A 23,685-nucleotide genomic window follows, 5' to 3' on the forward strand; every position below is an offset into this window, starting at 1 on the left:
ACTGTTTTTTCCCAACATGACCGCTCAATATCTGTTCCAAATTGAAATTTCAAGACCAAACATTACTTCAATAATGCATATGTGAATGATGCTACAAAATAACTTCGTCATGTTTGATTCATGTAACCAAATTTAGTAAGAATTAATCAATCATATTTGAACGAAATAACCACTATCTCAGTGAGACATTTGCTTTTAAATCTTATAATCCATAGAAGTCGGCTCCATTATCTATGGGTTTAGAGAATGCAGTGCTCCAAACACATTTCAGTGACTTTTTTTTCCCCGAATAATCTAATGAAATGGTGGGTTGAGATTGTTAAGATTGGCGGTTCTTAAATCCTTTTCCATTTCTAATCCTTCTATTCCTAAATCACATTAAAGAGGATTCTGAGTGCACATAATAGAAGCAATCACAAATTTGAAGAAACCACTTATTCTTTAGGGTAAAAGAGAAACCACTGATAAAGAAATACAAAATAATTGATAACCCTAACAACAAGAAACAAAGAGATTTAGAGCAGAAACCAAGCCTATTCCAACCTTGATGTCTACGTTGTTGGAGGATTCCTTTGAGACTCCACTATTCTCCAACAACGGTGTTGATGAAATTACTTCAACAGCTATTTGATTGACCGAAAAACGGAGATGCAGATGTAAGAGATCCAGCGTTTCGAAACATTGATTTGTTTTGTCTATATTTTAGGAAGAGGTGTCTACACTTTTATAGAAATTATATTCGCTCGCCATCGCCGGAGAAGAAGGCATATGCACGACTGCTAGGGTTTCACTCGATTCATTTTTCAACAGTTGGGTGAAATAGATCATTTTTGTAAATTCTAGTTTAGATGGGGTGAGATTTTGTAATTTAGTAAAAATTTTAAACCTACAAAACTTAATTACCAATCTACCCATATTTTCCAACCGTATGATCTTTCCGGAGACACGTGTTACCATTTCGTTTCTGCAAGGAAGATATCCGCACACCCGCAAACATAATCTGTTATAACAAAAAAGAGAACCACAACTCAGAGCTATAGTCATGCAAAGATTTACTTAAGATCTATCATTAACCCATCCAAAAATGACTGTAAGCACATTACCACCATGTGAACCCAAGTTTTCATTTCTATTTTTTAGTCTAAAAAAAAAACCATATTTTTGCAATTTTTGATGCACTGGTTTCATTTGTTAATCTTATCCCCAAAAAAGGGGGAGTTTCATAATTTCATTTGCTATTTCGAACATCTACCAAAGACTGCACACAGATCTAATAAGGTCCACAAGATGTTCCGTAAGTTGAGTGTACCGTTGTACCCAGTTAATTACTGAACTGACCATATGGTTGATTTGTATGACATTTTAGTTCTTTCAACTCATCATAATCCACTACCAAGCTGATGATATGAATAAAAATGTTGCCACCAATGACAACACAAATGCATAAAGCTCTAAACGCCCAATAGGGATTACCCAAAAAAAAAAAGGGTAAATAACCAATAGTATTTCAACTTGAAATTTAATAAAATGACCATTTGAAACCAAACACAACTAAGCTGGCAGCTTTGAGAGGGTTGTACCTAATGCACAAGGCTTTTGCATTTTGCATTACAAATGGAACCAAAATAAATAGTGTATTATAAAAAAATATTAAAAAAAAAGTTTAAATTTGAAAGCCAACAAAAACAGCCCAAAAAGTGAATTTTTACAACATGAAACAACTAAGACAAAATTCAGGAAAAAGTTTGAGTCCACTTAAACTATATCCAACCATGCCTTAGGGTCTGTCACTATCTAGAGTTTGGTGGCCTAATCCCCCTTTCTTCCTTCTTAATCCTACTGTAATTGGGATGAGGTCTTTGTCTCCCCCCTAGATTTTTTCCCCCCAAGCTTGTTTTGTTTGGTCCAAGTGGATTTGATAAGATAATTTATATTTTGTTAAAATTGAGGCTAGAAAAACAAAAAGGAAAAGAAAAAAGGGAAACTCTTTGCATGGTGCAGATGCTCCCAACCAGTGGGTAGCATCTTATGAGTTTTGAGAAGTCTCCACAGAAAAACAGACCGACATGGCTTCCTAAACATGGGCCTTGCTCAGTTTGATCAAACCCTCAGTCTCTGCTGTATGGAACAGGTGAGGGAGACTCCTGCTATAGAAGCAGAAGCCAGAGGTTTAGTGGGTGTTCTCTCTGCTTTTGAGATAATTGCAGGATATTACATGTCTAGTCTGATCAAATCTACTGTAAAAATATCTTACAGATTAGGAATGGAGAGGAAAGAGGAGTTGATTCCTATGAGGCTATGACAGAATAAATGAGGGAGAATGAAATTCACCAGGGGGCTGCACTGTGGAGTGTTGAGATACATGCTTTGATGGAATTGCTCTGCAAATTTGATTAAGATGAACATCCAGGTTAGACACCAAAACTGCTTTATTGGGCATATCGAACAAAAATGAAGCCAGCCTATTTCTAATGCTGGCACAATTATTGCCAATGACCCCCACAGACCCAATTTCATATTTCCTTGAACAGACCATGCTATGGATTTCTCCCACATTGCTCTGAGTATTAACCTGTAAATGTTTATATACAACCCTTTCCCTCCCTGGGTCAGATACAGAACAGAAATTCACGTTGTTCCCTCCCATTCAACGGCTCTGCGCTGAGTGTCGTGGATTGTCTATCCTATGCTTCTGTTGCTGTTGTTGTCAGTTTCTTCAAAGTGGTAAGGCATGCCATCAAGCTACAAAATCTGACATGCCATTTGACCTTGTAGAATATTCAGTCACCAGCTTCAGAAACATAGATGACTTATCCTCCAGTAGTCGCATAGGAGAATTGAATTCAGCAACTCGTCCTGCCAAAACATTGGACTCACATGAGTATTTCACAAGCACAGTGAACTGATGCATAAGCTTTTCAGAGGCTACCCTTACCATCATTAAGAACCAGGACCAAATCACTGTCAATAACGGTAGGTATACGATGTGCAATAGTACAGACGGTGCAGTCCTTGAACTCCGTTCGGATAATCTTCTGGATAAGGTTATCAGTGGCAGAGTCAACAGAGGCTGTTGCCTCATCAAGCACCAGAATCTGAGCCTGCTTCAGCAAAGCCCGGCCTAGTGCAACAAGTTGCCGCTGTCCAACACTCCAATTATCTCCATTCTCTATCACTGCGAATTAACATGAAATACGCCTAATTCATGAATCCATGATACCCCCAAAATGAACTATCAATACTGCTGAAATGTAGTCTGAATGTTCCCACCTCCTTGGGTTGGACGAATGCATATATTACTGTCAGCCAGCAATCAATATAAATTAATACAGGTTATTCTAAATGTGTAGGGCACATACCTGGAGTGTCAAGTTTTTGATCTTTTTGGCGGATTACATTTCCAAGTTGACACTTGTCAAGAGCCTGAGGGAAAAGCACAGCTAAATTGAAGCCAACTTTTTTCTTTTTCAAATAATCATCTTAATGATGAAAAAGTAGGGGTAAAGCTTTCACCTGCCATATATCATGATCAGAGTGCTCTTCAAGGGGATCCAGATTAATCCTGATTGTCCCTTCAAATAATGTAGGATCTTGTGGGATGATACTCAGACGACCACGCAGGTCATGTAGACCAATTGTTGAGATGTCAATGCTGTCTATTATTATCCTTCCACATGCTGGTTCAATTAATCTGAACAAAGCCTGGATCAAAGTAGATTTACCACTCCCAGTACGGCCCACAATCCCAACCTTTTTTCCACCAGGAAATGTGCAGGTTACACCATGGAGGACCATAGGAAGATTCTCCTTGTAACGGACCTTTTATAAGAATGATAGTCAGTGGCAATGAACTAGTAATCTACAATTGAAGGAAAAATAGAACCCATAGGAGAGATAAACATAAAGAAGAACTGATTGGAGAGTAGGAGAAAACTATCACAACCAAGTGAACAGATAAAATATGATTGAAGTTAAGCATTCAAGTATAAGAAATGTTATTTTCGTATGCCCACAGAGGTAATAAGGAATTACACTGGTATTTTTATGTTTATTGGAACTTTGTAATGACATATCATTTTGTCGTCATGTCAAGAAAAAGTGGTCTACCCCTACCCCGCTCCCCAGGGTCTCACACAGATTTCATCCTACCTCCACCTCAAAGGTTTTCTCCTCTGCCTAAAACCTCTCCCAGTTTCCCAGCAAAGTAGTAGCCTGGTCCCTCTGGTTTGGTTCAAAGGTCACATAGCTTGTCACGCCCTCATAGTTTGCTGATCCATACACCATTGTCTTCCCACACAATCATTTCTCATTCACCATCACATCACTCCCAGCTCCAATTGCATTCTATCAGGAATGGTGCTGAAGATGTGAATTACCTGCTTTTTTTCCTGTCCCTTCTCCCATTCCATTTTCGGAGAAAACATTTTCCTACATTTGGCCCCATTGTGGACGCTCCTTTGGGTTCTCTTAGGATTGGTGGATCTTGATTCTTGAGAGCCTTCTCTGGCTTGTCTATTTGTGATACTGTCGGAAAGTAGGCTTTTGGAGCTGTGGTATCTCACCTTTGGTGGGAGCAAAACCTTAGGAGATGGACTTCCAACTCTAGGTCCTTAGACTCAATTTAGAAAGCCATATTTTTTTTGTCTCTTCTAGACTCCAGCTGCTACTCAACCCCCCAGCCTTGGATACCCCAAGGAATAGGCTCATTGTTGTTACAAAGGGTTTAGGTTCTCTGCAACCCACTAGCAGATTATAGGTTGCCCCCCCCCAGGGGGGGGTTCCTTCTCCCTTCTTTGTCTCTCTTTTTACATTCTCTCCCCATTTCCCCTTTTGGCAATGATATTTTATTCATTAAAAAAAATGGAGGATCATGAATAGTTTATTAGTTTAGTTTTTGCTCTGGATTAGGAATTGATAGGATATTGAGTTTAAAAAGGAAAAATTTTGTTGATGGAACTCAGTCATTGAAATTTCAGCAATAAATGGCAAGTCAAGGGGAAACAATGAAGGAGAAATTAAGCAGATTTTGCACTGACACCCACTGCTGCAGAAAACAAACAGAGTTCTAGAAATAAGTAAACCCAGAATGTCTGTAGATTCTATATATATGAAAGATAGGTTCATGACTAGTTTCTTATGCACTCACTCAGTATTTTGGTTGCTCTATTTTGGTCTAGGTTCTTGATGACTAGCTGAGCGTCATATCTTCCATTTAATCAAAAGCTTTCCTTGTTATTACCCAACCTTCGCATTCCCTCAGATAACCATGTAAACCTCAGAGGATGTGGGCAAGTTGGATGAACATCTAACATCGTTTACCAGTCGCAAAGTATGCCTAAATAATAATAACAAGAAAATGCAATTGGCTTTTAATAACAAGATATGATTCTGTTTTTATTATTCCAGTAACAATAAGTTTTGGGCAAAGCATTTTCCATTAGCATTTTCTGTAGGTAATACGAAAGGAAGATATCTCATATTTAGCTTTCCATAGACAAATAACTGTATTCTACACTCGCCTTCTAGTCACCATCCACCAGCCAAGCACTCCCATTTACTCAATATTCAGAACAGAAGGCCTTGCCTTCAGGTTTGAATAGCTATAACTTCTACTTGTTTTCTATAATCCAACTCAATTCTACAAAGGCCTTTTGACAACATATTCACATGAAAAGATACATTCCACATAACTTTTCCAGTACCAATGTATGGTTAAAAATGTAAGTGCCAAACAACATTTCCAGATTGAATCTTCAAACATTATCCCATAATGAAAATGCACAGAGAGAAACTGATCACATACCTTCAGATCAATCAATTCAATGGTACCATTTTCTGGCCAGGAAGATGGAGGGCGAGAGTCCTCAATTATGGCTGGAGCTTCACTTGGTATTTGACAGTACTGATGAATACGCTCAATTGATATTATTTTATTCTCAAGCTTGCAAAAGCTCAGTATCCATCGTGATAGCCGTGCATTCAAGTTAAGGCCATACGTAACAGCAAGACCAGCCATACCTACAAAGAATAAAAAGACATAATTACCAAATGAAATGGCAATTCCTAACTTCTAAGCAGCTCCAACAAAATTAAAGTTATCCAGTTTTTGTATGTAATATAATCGTCATCTGACTTATGCCATTCTAACTTGTTTATTCATGGCTACTTTGTACCAGATATCGGTCAAATATATTTTAGAGTAACCAGTTAAAACAACATCTCAGATAAGTGTAAAAGCTATTGTTTCAGATGACAAATTTACAGCAATATTGTGCAGCATAAGAAGAGACTGAACACAAAGAGAAGCTGAGAAAACATTACATACTTGGATCAATGGTTCCATGTGGGAAGCTCACAAGCAAAGTCATGCAGAAGGCAAATACAAAAGTTGATAGTAACTCCATACGCAAACACAGCCACTCAATGGCAGAAAGGCTGCAGAAGAAGGGGCGGGCAAAACAATCAAGAAGATATAAATTCCTCTTCATGAACCGCTTTTCTTGCCCAAAGCCTCTAATTGTAGCTGCCCCAGCAATTGACTCCCCAAAAAGATGGATGATCGGAGATTTTTGGATGCTAACTATGCGAACAAGTTCTCGTGATGAAGCCATGTAGTATTTCTGCAGTTATATTGCAAAGTTACATTTTGATATAAGAGCAGCCATATTTTGAATATGCTTCAGAGTTCCATCACATGCAGACCACATAGTATGTGATATTTTAGAGTGATGATGTAACACCCTCAAAAACCAACCCCAACTATCATTGCTACTTCTGATACTTAAGTAAATTCCTTTAGAATACTGAATTAATATAAGCAGATAGTCAGTTTCAGTACTTTCACTTTAAATAACATATATTTACTGAATTATTCTTTTAAGGATTAGATTGAAGGAACTACAAGAACTAAGGGCAGTCCTAAGATAACCTTAAGAGAAGTGGTGAGAGAAAATGCATAGCTTAGGCCTCGTATCTAGCATGGCATCAAATAGAGCTGATCGGAAGGCAAGGGTCCACATAGCCAACCCCATTTAGTTGGGAAAAGGCTGTTGTTGTTGTTGATGTTTTATTCTTTTTAAGGAATAATTGAAGTCCTACTTTATGCATAACAGTCATAAATTATAATTCCTTCACTCCCTGCATAATCAACCTGATGCAGATAAAGGAACTATAAAAATATACTTTTAGGGGTCCCCAATAGAAGGGATGTTCTAGTCTTCTAGATCAATAGTGTGATGATGCCCCCAACAAACCCAAAATTCTTGCTACTGTCTAAACAACCATTCTCTGGGAGTTCTTTGTTCCCTGTTAGGGTTTGCACCTTTTATTTTTTATTTTTTATAACTCTTGCAAATGATACTACCAATAAGTCAGTGCAAAACAGTGAGGGCTGGCCCATGCCACTTTGCTGAGCTTCAAAATTTTATAAATGATTGTACCAAGTCCAAACTAATTAACATGCAACAAACATGAATTGAGCAGCAAATCATAGAAAAAGAACAATAAATTCTAGCTATACTGCAAAGTCTCCAAATTTAGATCAATTAAGATTGTTAAGTAATAACATTTTATCCTCAGGGTCTCGGAGAGGAAAACAGAAAAAGACATTACCTGCATCCACAAGCATGCAACAGCCAAAGGGACAACTAAAAGCAAGACTTGCCAGGTTACTTTTGTCATTACACCAATTATACCAAGAAGTTGTATTGTTGTTGCTGCAAATCCTCCAAGTCTGAAAGGAATATCAAGATCCACCACACTTTGATCTACAGACACCTGCCAGTTAAAATACATGTGAAGATAGATAATGTGACAGCAGAGGGGGAGTGTTTTTTTTTTTTTTTTTTTTTTTTTTTGGGGGGGGGGGGGTGTGAGGTGAAGAGGCATCATTTCATGTCTGTTCTAAGCTTACTTTCAAATTAAAGATAAACACTTACACGATTCAAGATCCGTCCGGCTGGGGTAGAGTCAAAGAAAGACATCGGTGCACGAAACACACTTTTGAGCATCTTTGTGAACAACTTCTGCGCCGCTGCAAGACCAAATGTGGCTACCAGAATAGCCCTCACAAATACAAACCATGAGCTCCCAAAAGCAAGGGCCATATAAACCATAAGAAGGACCATACTACTAGTCTTAGGACTGTCGCCCTTTGTTTGTGGATTTGCCCAAGCCATCCACCAACTGCTAGCTATTTGAAGCACTTGAAATAATGTTTGTGCAAGGATAATGAGGGGAACCAATAAACCTTTATATGCTGCTGCCATGTAGGAAAAGTACACCTTCATGCTAACTTTTCCCCTTTCACGTTCCTCTTCCTGCACAAGCTGTTTTTTCCTTGGGCGTTTTGCCTTCTTTTTTTCCTTAATAGCATTCTGATCTGATAGTGATGCACTTTCAACTACATCCTTTGCTAAGTCACTCATATTATTTGCAGTTGAATCACATTTCTTACTAAACATTATAGAACCAGGAGTAGGAGCACTCCTCTCTGTTTCATCAGACAAGTGTCCAGAAATATCCAAAGCTTCAATTGCTTCGTGATGAGCTGAAACTAACTTGTTGAAATCAGTTCCAGCTTGCAAAAGATCATCATATTTTCCAGCCTGTATGATACAGCCATCCTTGAGAACCTGCAGAAATGGAGGTTCAAAATATTAATTAGAATGACTTGAATCTTAGCATGTACATTCTTTCCTTAGTAATATTGGCCAGAAAAGCCACCTAATTTGATACAACTAGAATGAACAAGACACAGAAAAAGAAAAATAATACAGTTCAAGCATGAAACCAGAAGTTCATGCACAAATTTCAGCTAGTACACATTTTGACAGTTAACCTAATGTCCACTCAACAAAGACATACAACATCATCAGAACTTAAATGAGAATTAAGTACATGTTTACTTTGCATAATCCGAAAAGTAAACGTTTCAGTTCAACTGCCATCCAGGGAGTTAACTTCAATATGGATTGTCTTGATAGTATGCTAATGGAAGAAGCAAAATATTCACCCCTTTCCCACATACAATTCAAATGAAGACATAATAATCAGGACATTATTACCATCAGCCTAAACAATTACCATTATCAATCTTCTAAGTCAAAGAAAGGATCATATGCTAACTTTACTTAAGAGCTAGAGGCAACAATAGCATGAGAAGGAATAGCAATAAACTGAAAATTTTCAACCTTGGAGATTTGATACAACTAGATTTTAAAGTCTACTATTTTTCTTTTATTCAAAATTTCAGTAAGAGAAAATAACAAAATCTAAAATGAGCAAAAGAATCAGAAACTGTAAACACAAGAACCAATGAAACAGAGTATTGATTACCAATATCAGATCTGCAGCTGGCAGAAACTCAACTTGATGTGTCACAAAAACGACAGTCTTACCAGCCAATGCTGTTAATATGTACTCCTGCAACATCAATTCCATATTTAGCTACATCACAAAATTATGAGTTATTCATCACTCAATGATCACGAGGAAATACAAAGAATTCAGCGTGTTCCACCTTAAATAATTCTGAGCCTGTATGTGCATCTACTGCACTGAAAGGATCATCAAGCAAATAAATGTCTGCATCTTGGTAGAGCGCCCTTGCGAGCTGTACTCTTTGCTTTTGGCCCCCACTCAGATTAATGCCTCTATCACCAATGATGGTCTGGTCTCCATGCAAGAGGAGCTGCAAATCCTTTTTCAATGAACAAGCATGAAGGACATTCTTGTACCTGACTTTATCCATAAGGCTGCCGAAAAGAATATTTTCTTCAATGTTTCCCGACTGTATCCAGGCTGACTGAGAAACATAAGCCACAGACCCACATATCCTGACCTAAAACCATCAGTAAACATTAAAAAGATTTTGTACTCTTGATACCAATGAAGAAATAAAAGGCTTTTCACAAACTAAGAGAACCAAAATGGAGAAACGAGATTATTCTTTAGGAACTTACTTCGCCAGAGATCTTAGGTATTTCTCCAAGGATGCAAGAAAGGAAGCTTGACTTCCCAGAACCAACCATGCCACAAACGGCCACACGCATCCCCTTCTCAACTCTCACCTGAACTCCTGATAATGTTGGCCTTGGGGAGGAAGAGTCCCAGCTAAATTCACCATCTTTAATCCCAATAGCAATGTTTGTCATGCCCCTAGGGAGAACAATAGTTGCATCTTCCTTCAACTCTTCCTCCTGTAAGAATCCAGAAATGCGATCAAGAGAAACCTTTGTTTGCGCCATCATTGACACCAGGTCTGGAAAATTTCTTAGAGGTTCTTGGAGGATCCTGAAGGTGGCAAGAGCAGAAAGAACACCTCCTGCTGTAAGCTGACCTCCCAAGAGAATAGCAGTACCGAAAGTGACAACAGCAACAAAAATTGGGGAGCCCCAAAAGATGAATGTAATGAAAGCCTGTGAGTAGAGTGCTTTGCGAAGCCACTTGAATTCCACATATCGCATCTCCTCAAGCTTCGCCTGGTATCTGTCCTCCCATGCCTGCAACTTGAGAATCCTCATGTTCCTCAAACACTCAGAGGTCTTCCTCATCCTTTCATCCTTGGCGGCCATCAAATTGTCCTGATACTCTTCTTGCATTTTTGCAAGAGGAACAGTAACAATAATGGATACAATGGTGGCAATTAGTGTTGCAACTGAGGCTATGCCTACATTCTTGTATAGAATAGCTAGAGCAAGAACTATTTGCAGTGGGAGCATCCATATGTCATGGAGGTACCACGAGTAATCTCCTACTCTCTGCACATCAACAGCCATGTAGTTTACAATCTCACCACTGCTATGGCTCTGCCTGGCTCCACTCGAGAGCCTCAGTCCCTTCCGGTATACCATGGCTGTAAGAGCTGACCTCACATGCATGCCCAGTATGTCTACTCCAAGGTACCATTGCCTGGTCGTAATTGTCTCCACTAGCTTGGCCGTGAAGAAGATTGCAGCCAGAATATAACCTTCATTATGGAATGTCTGATTTCCCCCCAAGTATTCCACGAAGTAGGTGATCAGATAAGGACCCACATATGAAACAACGGTATTCAAGCCAGCAAACACAGCATTACAGGCTGCCTCCTTCCAAAACGACTTCAAAATTGCCCGAGCTAACGAAGGCTGCTTGGAAGGATATTCTTGCTTCAATTTCTCCCAATTTGAGTTCAAAACCTTATAATTAGCCTTGGCTCGGTCTTTTGGTGCCAGAAGGGGAATATCCCTGAGCTCAAGCGGCCTTTTTGCTCCCACAGACAGTAGAGGATTCAACCAAGAAAGTGTGAGCAGGCTAAAGAGCCTAGCATCATTATAAGGGGTCACCTTAAGGCACCCTGCTTCTTCTTCTTCTTCAACCAGCAATGGCTGCCGAAGACCAGAGTTTCTGTGAATCTGTAAACCAGTGGAACCTCGAACAGAGACAAAACAGAGGAAAGCCAAAGCCAGAGTTGCAGCAAAGTTAGCCACAACATGTGAATTCAAGAACTCAGAGCCATGTATCCACAGTCCTTTACCATCAACATACATAGTATATAAACAGATGACAAAGGATACGAACCACCATATCCTCAGCAATAGAGGAAATTTCTCCAAAGCCTTAAATTTGCAACACAAAGCCGAAAAGCTTAAAATGAACCAAGCTAAAGCTTGAGCTGCAGGCAAGTAAAGGAGAGACCAATCCTCATTCTTCCCATTAGTTCTGTCTCTAACCAAGCCAGCACCATCAAACCCTAACACCGCAACTTGGAGAAACAGAACATAGAAGCAGCAGAAAACAGAAACCTTGAAACTCGTACCTATCTCAACATCATCATGGGTTCCTTCTTCACTCTGAGCATGGTTAGGAATCGAACGGCCATTCGCCAATTCGTCCTTATCGACGCGAACCCGTGAGACACAAGCGATTAGTCGCCTCACCGATGCAAAGAAGAGAAAGAGAATAACAAAAGCTAAATGGATCAAAATTGATATACGTTCCAAGATGCCCAAATGCTTAAATGAGCTGAGAAATGTATATATCGCCGGAGAAGAAGCCATTACTGCAAGTGATTCGCCGGAGGTAACGAAGAGAGAAAACTACAAGTCGGTGATGCGGAAGAATATTTAAGCAGCGAGAGCGAGAACTGAATCCTCTGTATCTTCTGAGGGGCATTTCACCATTTGTTGCACACGAAATTTGTGAAAACAGAGACAAAACGCAGCAACGTATCGAATGGTGACTTGGGTAGAAGATCTGTAGACACATTGCAGATGAAAACAGAAATTTTTTTCAACAACCCAGAAGAAAATAAAACCCAAAAGGAAGAGAGATGGATTAGAGTCGGCGTTTTTATCATTTATCTATCTACGTCATATTAGGACACAACACAGACCAGAACGAGACAACGAGAAAGCTATACTAAATTCTGAAACAGAGACAGAAATTTGAAAAGAATCCAAAACAAACCAGACCTGCTGGATTCAGATTGCCGATGCAGCTGTGTAAGCGTCGTTTGAGAAGCAAACACAAGGTGACCCAGACAAATAAAACTTTGCTACTTGAAGAATTTTTGTAAACTAAGACAAACGATCCTGCATTCGTGGCATGGATCTTCTGCTTTCACAATGCACACTCTCTTTCCCTCTCAGAGGATAAAAATTAATGCCAAAAGGGAAAACCTTTGTTGCATTGGTGATGAATTAAATGCAGATCTGCCCTTCTTCTTTTTTCTGGTTTAATGTCTAGAAATCTGTTTGCTGGTCACTAGATCCATCTCTTCTATAAATAGCACAGGTTATACTCCCCAGTTGCCCAGTGTGTTTGTTACTGAACAAGTGTACAGAATGAAAATAACTGGAGAAATCAAAAGTTAACAAGTGGAAAGAGAGATGATGATAATAACTTTGAAGGAATATTATTGTCCAGGAGAATGCATATACTGTTACAAATGAAGAAGGGTTTAAATATATTAAACTTGTTATATCAAGATCAATGTTACCACAGGAGAATTGGTCATTGATTATGAGAAAGACATGGAATGTTTTTGACGAAGAAGAATATGAGATTCTGGGCATGGTTCTATTTTAATCTTTACAGAGAGAGAGAAAGAATTATTCAGACATGAGGCTGAGCTGTTGCTATGACCAGTGTGTTTCACTTCCCCTTTTTCCTGGGTTGGTTATGGTTGGGTGGTGGATTCTGATGAGATTATGAGTGTGATTTGCATCTCTGAGATTTTAAGTCTAATAAAATTGTTTATTAAAACTAGTAATTCATTATATAATTAGGGGACTTGTTCTCTTATAACACTCTCCCAGCTAATTTATAAATCACATCAATAGCGTTACAAGAAACGGTATCATTCACGTAAAACCTAATCCAAAATAATAAAACCGATTCAAATTGAACCATTATACACTGATTGAAACTGATTTGATCACAAAAATGTATTTATTAGTATGATACAACACTCAGTATGAGACGATAGGTCTCTTAAAATCATCTAGCTGACATAATATTTGATACCGATACTTTAAACTTTACCAATAAAAATCCAAATTTAGATCAAACATGTTGGAACCTCGTCAAATTGTGTTGAGGTTGTCTAAGGTCCATCTAGATCCAGACTCAAATCGAGGTGTTTGCTGGCTACAATATAAGGAAATATTAGTGGCACCGTATCCACAGGTCCGGACTTTTGAAACAACAATAAGCATTTAATCCTACAAGTGGTATCAAAACTAGGAGTTCGCACGTTTGAATCCCCGATAGTGCTATTTAAAGGGATTTTTGGAGGATTTTAAGGTCTCGCTGGATTTGGACAGCAAGCGGTTGATCCTACAAAACAAAACCATAAAAACATGATAAGAACCCAATGCCAACCTTTGAACTTATAGAAACCGTAATGTCCCTGTCAAAATCAAACCGAAAACCAGACCAAAAGAACCGATTGATACTCTATCCATGTGATTAGACCAAAAGAAAGACAAAAATGAAAAAACCCATGTGAGAAGGAAATTGTATTATCACGTTGTGGGGACCCTCTTACTTAGATCCCATTAAATGCTAATCTTTGTTTAGCTCCTAATCTTGAGAAACTCATGCTTCACTTTCTCTCCCATTATATCTTTTTCCTTAATCTTTATACTTTATACCCGATATAGTTAATATTTGACCTTTGTTTTAAAGATTGTTTTAAAGATGTTACGTATCAATCAACATTAAGAAAGTAATTAAGAAAGCTTACCAAGGGAATGCTTAATTGTACCATTCAAAGCATATCTCCACATAAGCACATGGACTTTTATCACCAATGTTTCTTTGCCTAACTTCATATTCTTAAATTTTCTTTTTAATTTTCGTAAATTATTATTATGATTGCATGAAACACTAGTTTTTCCATCACCAACATGCATGCCAGCTCATAACATTATTTTTTTTTCTCTTTATTTATCTCAATAATATAAAAAATATTATTTCTTTCAAATTTCTTAAAGAAAGATTTTACATACGACCATATGTGTGTCACAGTCAGACTAGAAATGAAAATGGCCGATGTACCATTTTCATCACGTCCAACGATTCTTTGCATGTTTGCGCAACATATATAATGCTGGAAAGTCATTAATTTGTCATGTCCTTCTAGTACAGTGGTGACAACCTCCTATTTAAGCATATTAAAACTAATGAGGTTGAGGATGACAAAAAAAATTAAAAAAAAAGAATATCTTAATATAGTTAATTTTTTGAGAATTTGTTCTTTTGTTAGACTAATTTGGTCAATGCCTTACCCCACTTTGTGTTGCTGAAATTAAGTCTAGAAAATTAATCTTAAAAAAAAAGACATTCTAATCTATCATATGATATGATGTATCTGTGGATATGAGTCTAACACAATACTGACATTTTATGTAGAGTAAATAAGTCCAAATAGATCATGGGTTCAAACATCCGTTCCTTCGCACACCTCTCTCCCTGGGCATGTGGGCCCTCAATCATTTTTAATTGCTCAAGCTGAAAGTCTTAATGAAAGTTGTAGAGTAAATAAACATTATCATTAAATATGGTAGGTGAAAAGTATTTATAACTAAACCTAATTTCTTAAGAAGGTTGGATCATCTAGATGGCATAAATCTCTTCTTAGAACAACACATCAGGAGGAGAGTTAACTGTATTGGCCTATCACTAATTGACGACGTTGGAAATGGTAGGGATGGTTGGACAAGACAACACCTTGCATAACGTTGCAGCTAGGGTTGACAATTTAGTGGGTGTGTTGCATAAGAGGGATGTTGAGGAAACAGTCCTATCGGCGTATCCTCTAATAGGTAGGGATTGAAGAGGTTTCATTATAAGTGAAGCATCGTCCAAAGTGGAGGCTAGATGAAAATAGTAGATGGAAAATATACTCAAGCACGTGTTTGTCACGATGATAGAATTCTTTTTCCTGTGGACCCTCGTGGTCGATTAGTAAGGCTTGGAACAAGGCAACACTCTTCGGGTCCACCACTGCTTGAGACCGATTTTTTATACTTGGCGCAAATATGTACAACAATCAATTCAAACGTTCTTTCGCAACCGCTTATCTTGAATATTAGAATTTTAACTTCAAGTTCTTTTTATGTTCATTTCTAGGGAGGCCAATGTTGTGGGCCAATCACCTAGCTTCTTAGCCTTATGCCACACCTTGGTTAATGAATATTATCAGTCCCCTTCCTTGGGCTCTTCTTCACAGTTCAATGAATGAAGTCTTCCTACCAAAAATATTGTTCTATTATGTATTGTAATTTTTTATGGCCTTCACTCACCTCTTTTGAGAGAGGGGGGGGGGACCATTAAAATGCCTAGATAACTAGGGAAATGACAAAATGTTTAAAAGTTGAGGGAGTTGGATGGTAAATTGATCATATATCTCCCACAGTATACCATCCATGGCTGGCATTCCATTACATATGAAAAGAGTCTCTCAGTAGTGGTTGTAAGGAGGTCACTTTAATGACATATCTTTAGTGGCCATCATGGATTCATGGTAGTGTTGCAAAACCTTTTTTAGCCATGATCATAACTATTAGGAAATAAACATGTGATTCTTACACACAATTGGCCCAATGCATAAAAGTTGCTCCAAAAGCTATATAATGCTCCCCAGTCATTATGTGAAGGATGACTTCAAGCCCTAAGAAGATACAAAACTTTCATTATTGATTAAAAGAAATACAAAGAATGGATTCATCATCTTATAAACAAAAGTTATCTTGTGATGTACTTTTGGTACACTGTCCTTAGTATCATATACAGAGATAGCAAATTCAAGAAGGTCATGGTTTTGCATCATTGTCTCTTGATTTTGCTTGGAAACTGCATTGCTCCCAGCAGTCAAAGGCTCAAATGCATTTCAGAGTCCAGAGCAAATTTAGATCCTTGAGTAAAGTGTTCATTCAACAGTTCACATTCGATCTGAACCCCAAAATGCATCTGGGCCGTGTGTTGTTGGAAGTGACGCTGCTCCCAAGCACGAGCCCTTGTCTCTCAAAATCTTTTCTCACTTCCTATTCTATTCTCTGGCTCTATGGACCCCCTCTGCCTGTGAATAAATTGATGATAACCTAAAAAAAATATTATCTTCTTGACTTGAATGGTCAAAAAGGTTTTCTTTAATTATTGAAATATTGTTTGTTTATGAAGATTAATATGCATTTGTACTACGGAGCATGAGATGTTATTATGAGATTCTCAAGCATGGTATATTAGAAGCAAAGAGAAAGCATGGTTTTAGGAAGCAAAGCTAAAGTTGTAAAACTCTCCTAAACTATTAAAGAGAAAATTGAGATGTTGGTACACTTTTTGTACTTCCAAGACACCTTTGATTTGTCAAAGCTTTCTTCATTGTCTACTAAAAAAACTTTCTTGAAAGTGAATCATATCTTAAGGCTTTTCTTGTGGCATTCATCACTTGGAGTGTTGGCCAAGGTTGTGATATCTTGTATTTTGTTTTTTCCATTGTGGGTTGATTTTATAGGGTGATTAGAAGATATAAAATTCAAAACTAAAACAAAATGTTTATTAAATTTTTATACTTTTAGAAAAATGTGAGATTTCCCCCTGCTAGATGGGTATTTTTTATACGATTCTTCGAAGGCAACATGTGGCAACTTTAGGATCCAACATCTATAATTAAAAAAATTAAGGAAGATGTTGTAAATATATTTAAAATTTATTTTATATAAATATTTGTTTAAATTGTGTCTTTTATGTATGGTTTTATTTAGTCCCACATCGGGTTGAGAGGATCTGATTATATGGTTTATATGTAGTAAGGACCCATATATTATTAATTTGCCTGAATCCTGTTGTGATCCTGCAGTGATTAATATTATTATATCTATAGGACTTGTGACTTGGAACTTGGGGCCGTGGGTTTTGATCCAGGCCAGGGTTTTGATCCGGGCCCATTTTGTCATGGGCCCTATTTTGGAAAGCTCCGTTACTGGGTGATTATGTAGAGATGCCGTTAGAAAGGCACTCTCTAGTAGGGAGGTCAGTTGGACAGGTATCTTCTTGAAGGGAGTTGAGCTGAAAGGTACCCTCAACAAAGAGAAGTGACCTTACCCTTTCACCCACAGCCTTTGGAGCTCTGTATAAAACCATTTTCGAGTTCAGTATAAGCACCGAATTCCTCCTCCTCTTTCTGTCTCTCTCTCCCTGTTGTTGTTCTGTCAAGCAGTGAACATTACCTGATACACTTGAAGTAACTTTTCTGGGATACAACCTTAAAGGTTGAGCTGACTGATCTTGGGGAGAAGACACTGTAGAACCCGTATTGCACAAATTGGAGTGTTTAAATACATTAAAGAAAGTACCTCTGGTACGTTTCAGCTCATTTGACAGTATTGTGAGAACAAACGTTCAAGTATATTTGTAGATTCCTCAACAACATTTCAACAGAAGATCATAGTCGTTATACCTAGATCCAAATCTAGCTAGAGTTGCCATGTATCACCTTCAGAAAAGTACGTATGAAGAGAAATATCCACGTGACAATAAACAAAAATTCAGAAGGTAAGAGTAACCCACTATAATCTATTCTTCATTGATACGAAATAAATCTCATCTTATTAAATCATACTAACTTTGGTGTTCATTATGAGATTTTTTATTGTTATTTTTATGACAAGTACCAGACAGGGGGGAGATTTTTTTTTTCCTGTAGCACCTAAGATATGATGAGAATCTTTTGAGTCTTTTGGAGAGGGAAAGAAGGAATCTTGGGGTTGGCCCAATGCAATTGTTGAGGCTGTAAAGATCCCTTTGGGGTAATTGATTGCTTGTACGGGTCAAAACTTATCCAAAAAGTGTGGGCCCAACAGAAAGAGAATAAGATTGAATTGGTGCACCATTTCTGATGCAGTGGAAGAACCCAAGTTTTCCATGGAATTTGTCCTTCTCTTTCTCAGTGCTCACTTTAGAATTCCTCTGTAGTAACCACCAGCTTAAACTGTGTTGCCAAATCTCACAACCCTTGTGGCCATATGGGGCTTATAAGCAGTGAAGTGATGAACACATCAAACACATCACTTAGAAACATGCACGCACGCGCGCAGAGACAAAAACAAAGCCCCTTGTGTGGCGCTTTATGTCTTCTTCATGTCCAAACCCAGCCAAAAAAGATCCAGTGAGAAGCCTTGTGTGATGTGTCATTACTTTCTGCTTTCATTTCAGCTTCTCTTCATCTTTGGAATATTATATGTCTCTTCTCAATGCCTTTGTTTTTATTCTCTTCTGGACCCACCTTCCTTGTCCTCAACTGGCCCCACCCATGCATGCAAACATGATCAAAGTACAACACCAAAGCCAAAACCCGGCCATTTGAGTAATTTTGATTTTTTGGCCTCATCAGGTTCAAAACCCGGCCCTTTTTTTTTTTTTTTTTTTTTTTTTTTTAACTTAATTACCATTGGATTCTTCTGTGTAGAATTTACTGCAAGAAGCTCACCGTGAGAAGAATGTGATGACGATGATGGGGTTCTGGGTTTATTCTCCTGGTCTCACAGAGCCACCAGTTGGTGGGTGGTCACTGGTCAGTGGTGGTGGTTCAGTGAGGTGGAGGCCACTTATGTGGGTGGACCACAAAGGTTAAAGGCCATTTGGGCAGCCAGAAAAGCATGTTTTGGGTGGTGAGTTTGGTGTAGGATTTTGTGGTGTACACTGATGTACTACATGATTCAACTTTCATGATTCAATATATAACTGGTTTTATTTGGATAAGCTTCTGCCTGGAAATTGGGGAGCATAGCAGGACATGGGGTTTTCTGTAACTAAGCTCACCATTTCCAAGGCCGGTATGTATCATTTGATATCGGTGTGATTTTGATACATTTTAGAATAAGTATCAATTTACTTAGAAAGATTTCCAATTTTGAAGAAGATCTGGAATCTTGTCACTCCTACTTCGGTTAGGGAGATTAACTTCTGAATACTGATAAGGTGTACCCTTTTGAATGTATAATGACGAAATACGAATAAGGACACTTGGTAAAGGGTTAAGAACTATTTTTGGTGTTCTATCATTTTCAAGATACCAAAAAACGACAAAAGAAAGTGTTTGGTAAAATGAGACGTTTTAATGTTCTTAAGAAACGATCTGATCCAATTTTCATGCTTGGGACTGCTTTTGCATTATAATTTTGATTTATTTCGTCACTTTCAAAAGCAAGAAGCAAGTTTCAAAATTAGAAATAAAAGTAGACACTCAACGCAAATTTCATTGACAGATGACATCCAATTCCTTCTTGCTTTCACACACACAAAAATAAAAAAGAAATAAAGAGCGCTTTTCTCAATCATATTTGACAAAATTGTGCATGGACCATCATTCTTTGATGAGAATGCTAAAAAATAATTTTGATAAAGAACATCATTCTTAAGAAAATAACTATTACCAAATAATACGAAGACTACATTATACACTACCTGCAAATGTTGAGAAATTAGTTTCAAGGACTTATTGGGTTGGGGTGGGGGGATCTTAGAAAGAAAAAAAAAGACTCATTGGTTATTTTTTTGTTTGTTTGTTTGTTTGTTTTGTTTTGTTTTTTGTGTAAATATTGGGTTCTTAAGATGACTTAAGTCCTGTTTGGTTGTCTGATTCCGGAGATTTCAAATCACTAGATTCATGAATCAGAGATTTATACCTGTTTGGTTGTAAACATCCCTAGATTCATGAAATTCAGGGATTTCATTTTTTTGCTTAAAAACGTGAATTAAGTCATTCTTGAAAATTAGGTGTAATCCATGGATTCCACCATAAGTACAAAATTGGTGAAATTTGCGGATTCACGTGGAGTAACCCAATGGTACTCTATGAACTTCAACAGATTTGAGACGAACCAAACAGTTAATTTTTTGATCCATGAAGTTATAGATTTGAAGTCCCATTTCATTTCAAATCATTGAATTCATGTAGCCAAAGAGGCCCTTATAGCTTATGCGATAGTTAACATAAGAATTATAAAATGTATTAAATGAAAGCAAAATCTAATCTAGGAGGCGTTTGGCTTCAATACTATCCAATTAATGCACAATACTGAGCTACGAATGGTAAGATCAAAGCTTGTGATTGAGACTCAATCTCAACCACTCGTTTTGCTTCTTCTTCTTCTTCCTTTTTTTTTGTCACAAAATAAAATAAAAAAGCAAAATGGATGGTTGAGATCGAATCTTGACCACCACTTTGAATCTCGACCGTGGATAGCTTAGTACTGAGCATTAATTGCACAACACTAAGCATGACCCAGCCATAAGACCTAAACAACAATAGAGAAGCATTTCATTTCATTTAATTGGCAAAGAGTTTTTCAGATGGAGTAACAGGTAGGAATCATCATCTTCTTCATTGGCCATGTTCTTGGAGAATGTTCTCAGATTCCTTTGAAAAGAAATAAAAGCAAGAATCTTCTCAGACTCCAATGAGAAAAAAGAGACAAGGTGAAAATGTGATACAATATGAAAGATACATATGAGGGAAGCTACTTTAATGCCTTTCCCATCCCCACAAATCCAAGAACCGAAAAAAGAAACTTTAATCTCTCTTGCCAGGTTCCTTTTCTTTCTTACTTTCCTTTGTCACCTTTGTGCATTAATGGAAAACAGAAGTAACACTGAAGACAGAAAGAAATAAAGAACCTTGCTTCCTCAAGAGCCATGGAAGTTATGTGGTGGTGGAAAACAGGAAAAGGTAGAGCACTGCCATGCATTCTTGGATATCCTAATTGGAGTTCGGTTCCTTAGAATAATTTTCTCCACTTCTGTCAAGCACTATATATTTGGGGGATCTAATCCTGTATAATAGCGCATTTGGTTATACGTTATAGAACTGTTTTCGGCATTCTATCATTTTTATCGTATAGAAAAACGACCAAAATATATTTGGTAAACCGGGTAATTTCATTATTTCCAAGAAATAAATCGATTCAATTTTCGTACTTGAGAAGGCTTTGAGTAAAGCAACTTGGACACTTTCATCGTTCTCAAGATCAAAAAGCAATTATAACTATCATTGGAAATGAAAAGAGATTACGTTGAACTTAAAATTTCCTTCACACAGGATTCAACTGCTACCCATTTTACAGAAAGTAGTAAAGATTTCAACCAAGGTATAAAATCTTATGCCCCCAAAATATAGTTTGTTTACCAACTTATTTACTACAGCTTTTAAAATTACTAATCTAATCTTAGACTTTACGTGAAACTACTAATGCCCTTACTATTAAGTTCTGTTAGCGAACTAACAACATAACATCTTTACATTTTTCAAAAACCCCAAAATAGACCTAGTGCTTGTTACTATATATTCATCTCATCAAGATCTAACTCTTTGAAGTCCAAAATGACAACAATATAAGGGAGAAATTTGGTATTTCATTTCATTTTTCTAAACAAGGATAAGTTTGTCTTTTGACATATTAATTCTAAGAGCAAATTGCATTGAGACCCCAAAATGGAGGCCTTAAAGTCCTGACAACCCCTTTATGTTTAAAAAGCATAGAGATTCAAAATTGGATTTTTATTGGATATATTTGTCTAATTTGTCACTAAAAACCTTTTAGAGACTGTCTATTATAAGGATATTTTTAAAAATAAACAGTTATTTAACTGTTTTCAGTGATAAATTTGACAAATAAATCCAATGAAAATCCGATCGATTTTGGGGTCTCTTTGCTTTTTAAACATAAAGTGGGGTGCCACTGTTTTAAAACTTCTTTTTTTGGGGTGCCAGTGTAATTTGCTCTAATTCTAATAAAGAGCAAAATGGATATTAGCCTTACTAGCCTCTTTAATCTTTACATTGTTAAAAGTGAGGGACAATAATAATTTTATAAAGAACAAGGTTCTATTAGTAATTAAGTTATAATACAAGGGGTTAATAGTAATTAATTTTTTAAAAAATTTAAAATATGCTTAAGTGTACTAGACTTTTTTTATAATAATTTTGGAAGGGTGTTGTTTCATATATGTATTGATGGTATCTTCTGTCATAAAAATCATCTTAAAGAACATTTATTACCAAATGTCAATTTGATCTGTAGTCGTTTTCAAACATTTTGAGCACAAGTTTTATGAAACAACCAAAACTATACCATCACTCAAATCACCTTTCTTTAATGAGAATGCCATAAAGCGATTCAATGAAAGAACATCGTTCAAAAAAAGATGTACATTGGAACTTACCAAACACATACTTAGTGTTTAGAGGTGAACCTTCCTCTTGAATGTGTGGTGGAAGGAATATCGCGAATGGATTATCTTGATCATAGTTCTCTTTACTATTAGTACAAGTGTATATACCACACAAATAAGATAAGACTTACATGGTTCACTCGAAGGTTGCATCCACAGCAGAGCAGAGCAGGTTTCACTATAATATAGAAAAACATAATACGGTCCTAATCGTTTTCCACCCTGACTCAACCCTGTTGAGAGATCATAAACATAGACACAATTGAAAGAAAACCCTAACTCAAGGAAAATACCAAATTGCCCTTGTCCCTAAAAACACCCAAAACAACAAAATAGGATCTCCAAATACTTTGAAGAACACAAATAGTCATTTTGAAGGACTCAGAGTTGATGATCTAGACACATTTAGGCCCCAAAATGAACCCTAGAATATTTTACATGGTAAATTTATCTTCACAACAACACTGAAGCCATGCAAGGAATCTCTACCATCTAATTAATCACCCCAATTGCTGAAACAGATTGTAAAGATAGAAACCTTGGAATATCTAAATTATATTCTCAAACAGGTTTGATATATTCTAACAGTTCAAACCTTTCTTTTCTGTGAGATAGAGGATTTGGTTTCATTCTTTGGTACTCAGAGACATTCCTGTAGTAACAGAGATTTGGAATTTGATTCTCTTCTCTAACTTTGTTTCCCAGATTCTTTTGGGCTAAGGTCTGTATGTTCCAGCTTTTGAAGAAGTATCAAGGGCACATATTCTATACTATCCACCCATCATGTCCTGGTTGTTAGAAACTTAGAATCATTTTATTGGTTTTAACTTTCTGGGTAGTTCAAGAGATTGAAAATTCAAGCATGAAATGACACAGAATTTAGGATTAAATGGTACAATATCTTATCCATAATCTTCATGATATATTGTTATTTGTTCTTAAAATAAAAATATACTCCAGAACTAAGAA

At 37.1% G+C, this 23,685-nt stretch overlaps 1 protein-coding gene across 1 annotated transcript; it reads right to left on the minus strand.

The window, feature by feature from the left end:
- Positions 1-2,089: 2,089 nt before the first annotated feature.
- Positions 2,090-13,109, minus strand: LOC149022725 (ABC transporter C family member 5-like). The gene is made up of 12 exons (XM_089150682.1): positions 12,453-13,109; positions 9,963-12,234; positions 9,521-9,841; positions 9,337-9,423; positions 7,938-8,633; positions 7,612-7,776; positions 6,326-6,620; positions 5,804-6,018; positions 3,514-3,819; positions 3,360-3,423; positions 2,936-3,175; positions 2,090-2,856 (listed from the first exon to the last, which is right to left on the minus strand). The coding sequence occupies exons 2-12, from the start codon at positions 12,036-12,038 to the stop codon at positions 2,738-2,740; spliced, it is 4,584 nt and encodes a 1,527-aa protein (XP_089006808.1). The 5' UTR covers positions 12,039-12,234; positions 12,453-13,109; the 3' UTR covers positions 2,090-2,737.
- Between the last annotated feature and the right edge of the window lie 10,576 nt (positions 13,110-23,685).

Source organism: Hakea prostrata, chromosome 3, assembly GCF_041222555.1.
Source record: "Hakea prostrata isolate BN-2017 chromosome 3, UWA_Hpros_2, whole genome shotgun sequence".
In the NCBI taxonomy this organism is placed as follows: domain Eukaryota; kingdom Viridiplantae; phylum Streptophyta; class Magnoliopsida; order Proteales; family Proteaceae; genus Hakea; species Hakea prostrata.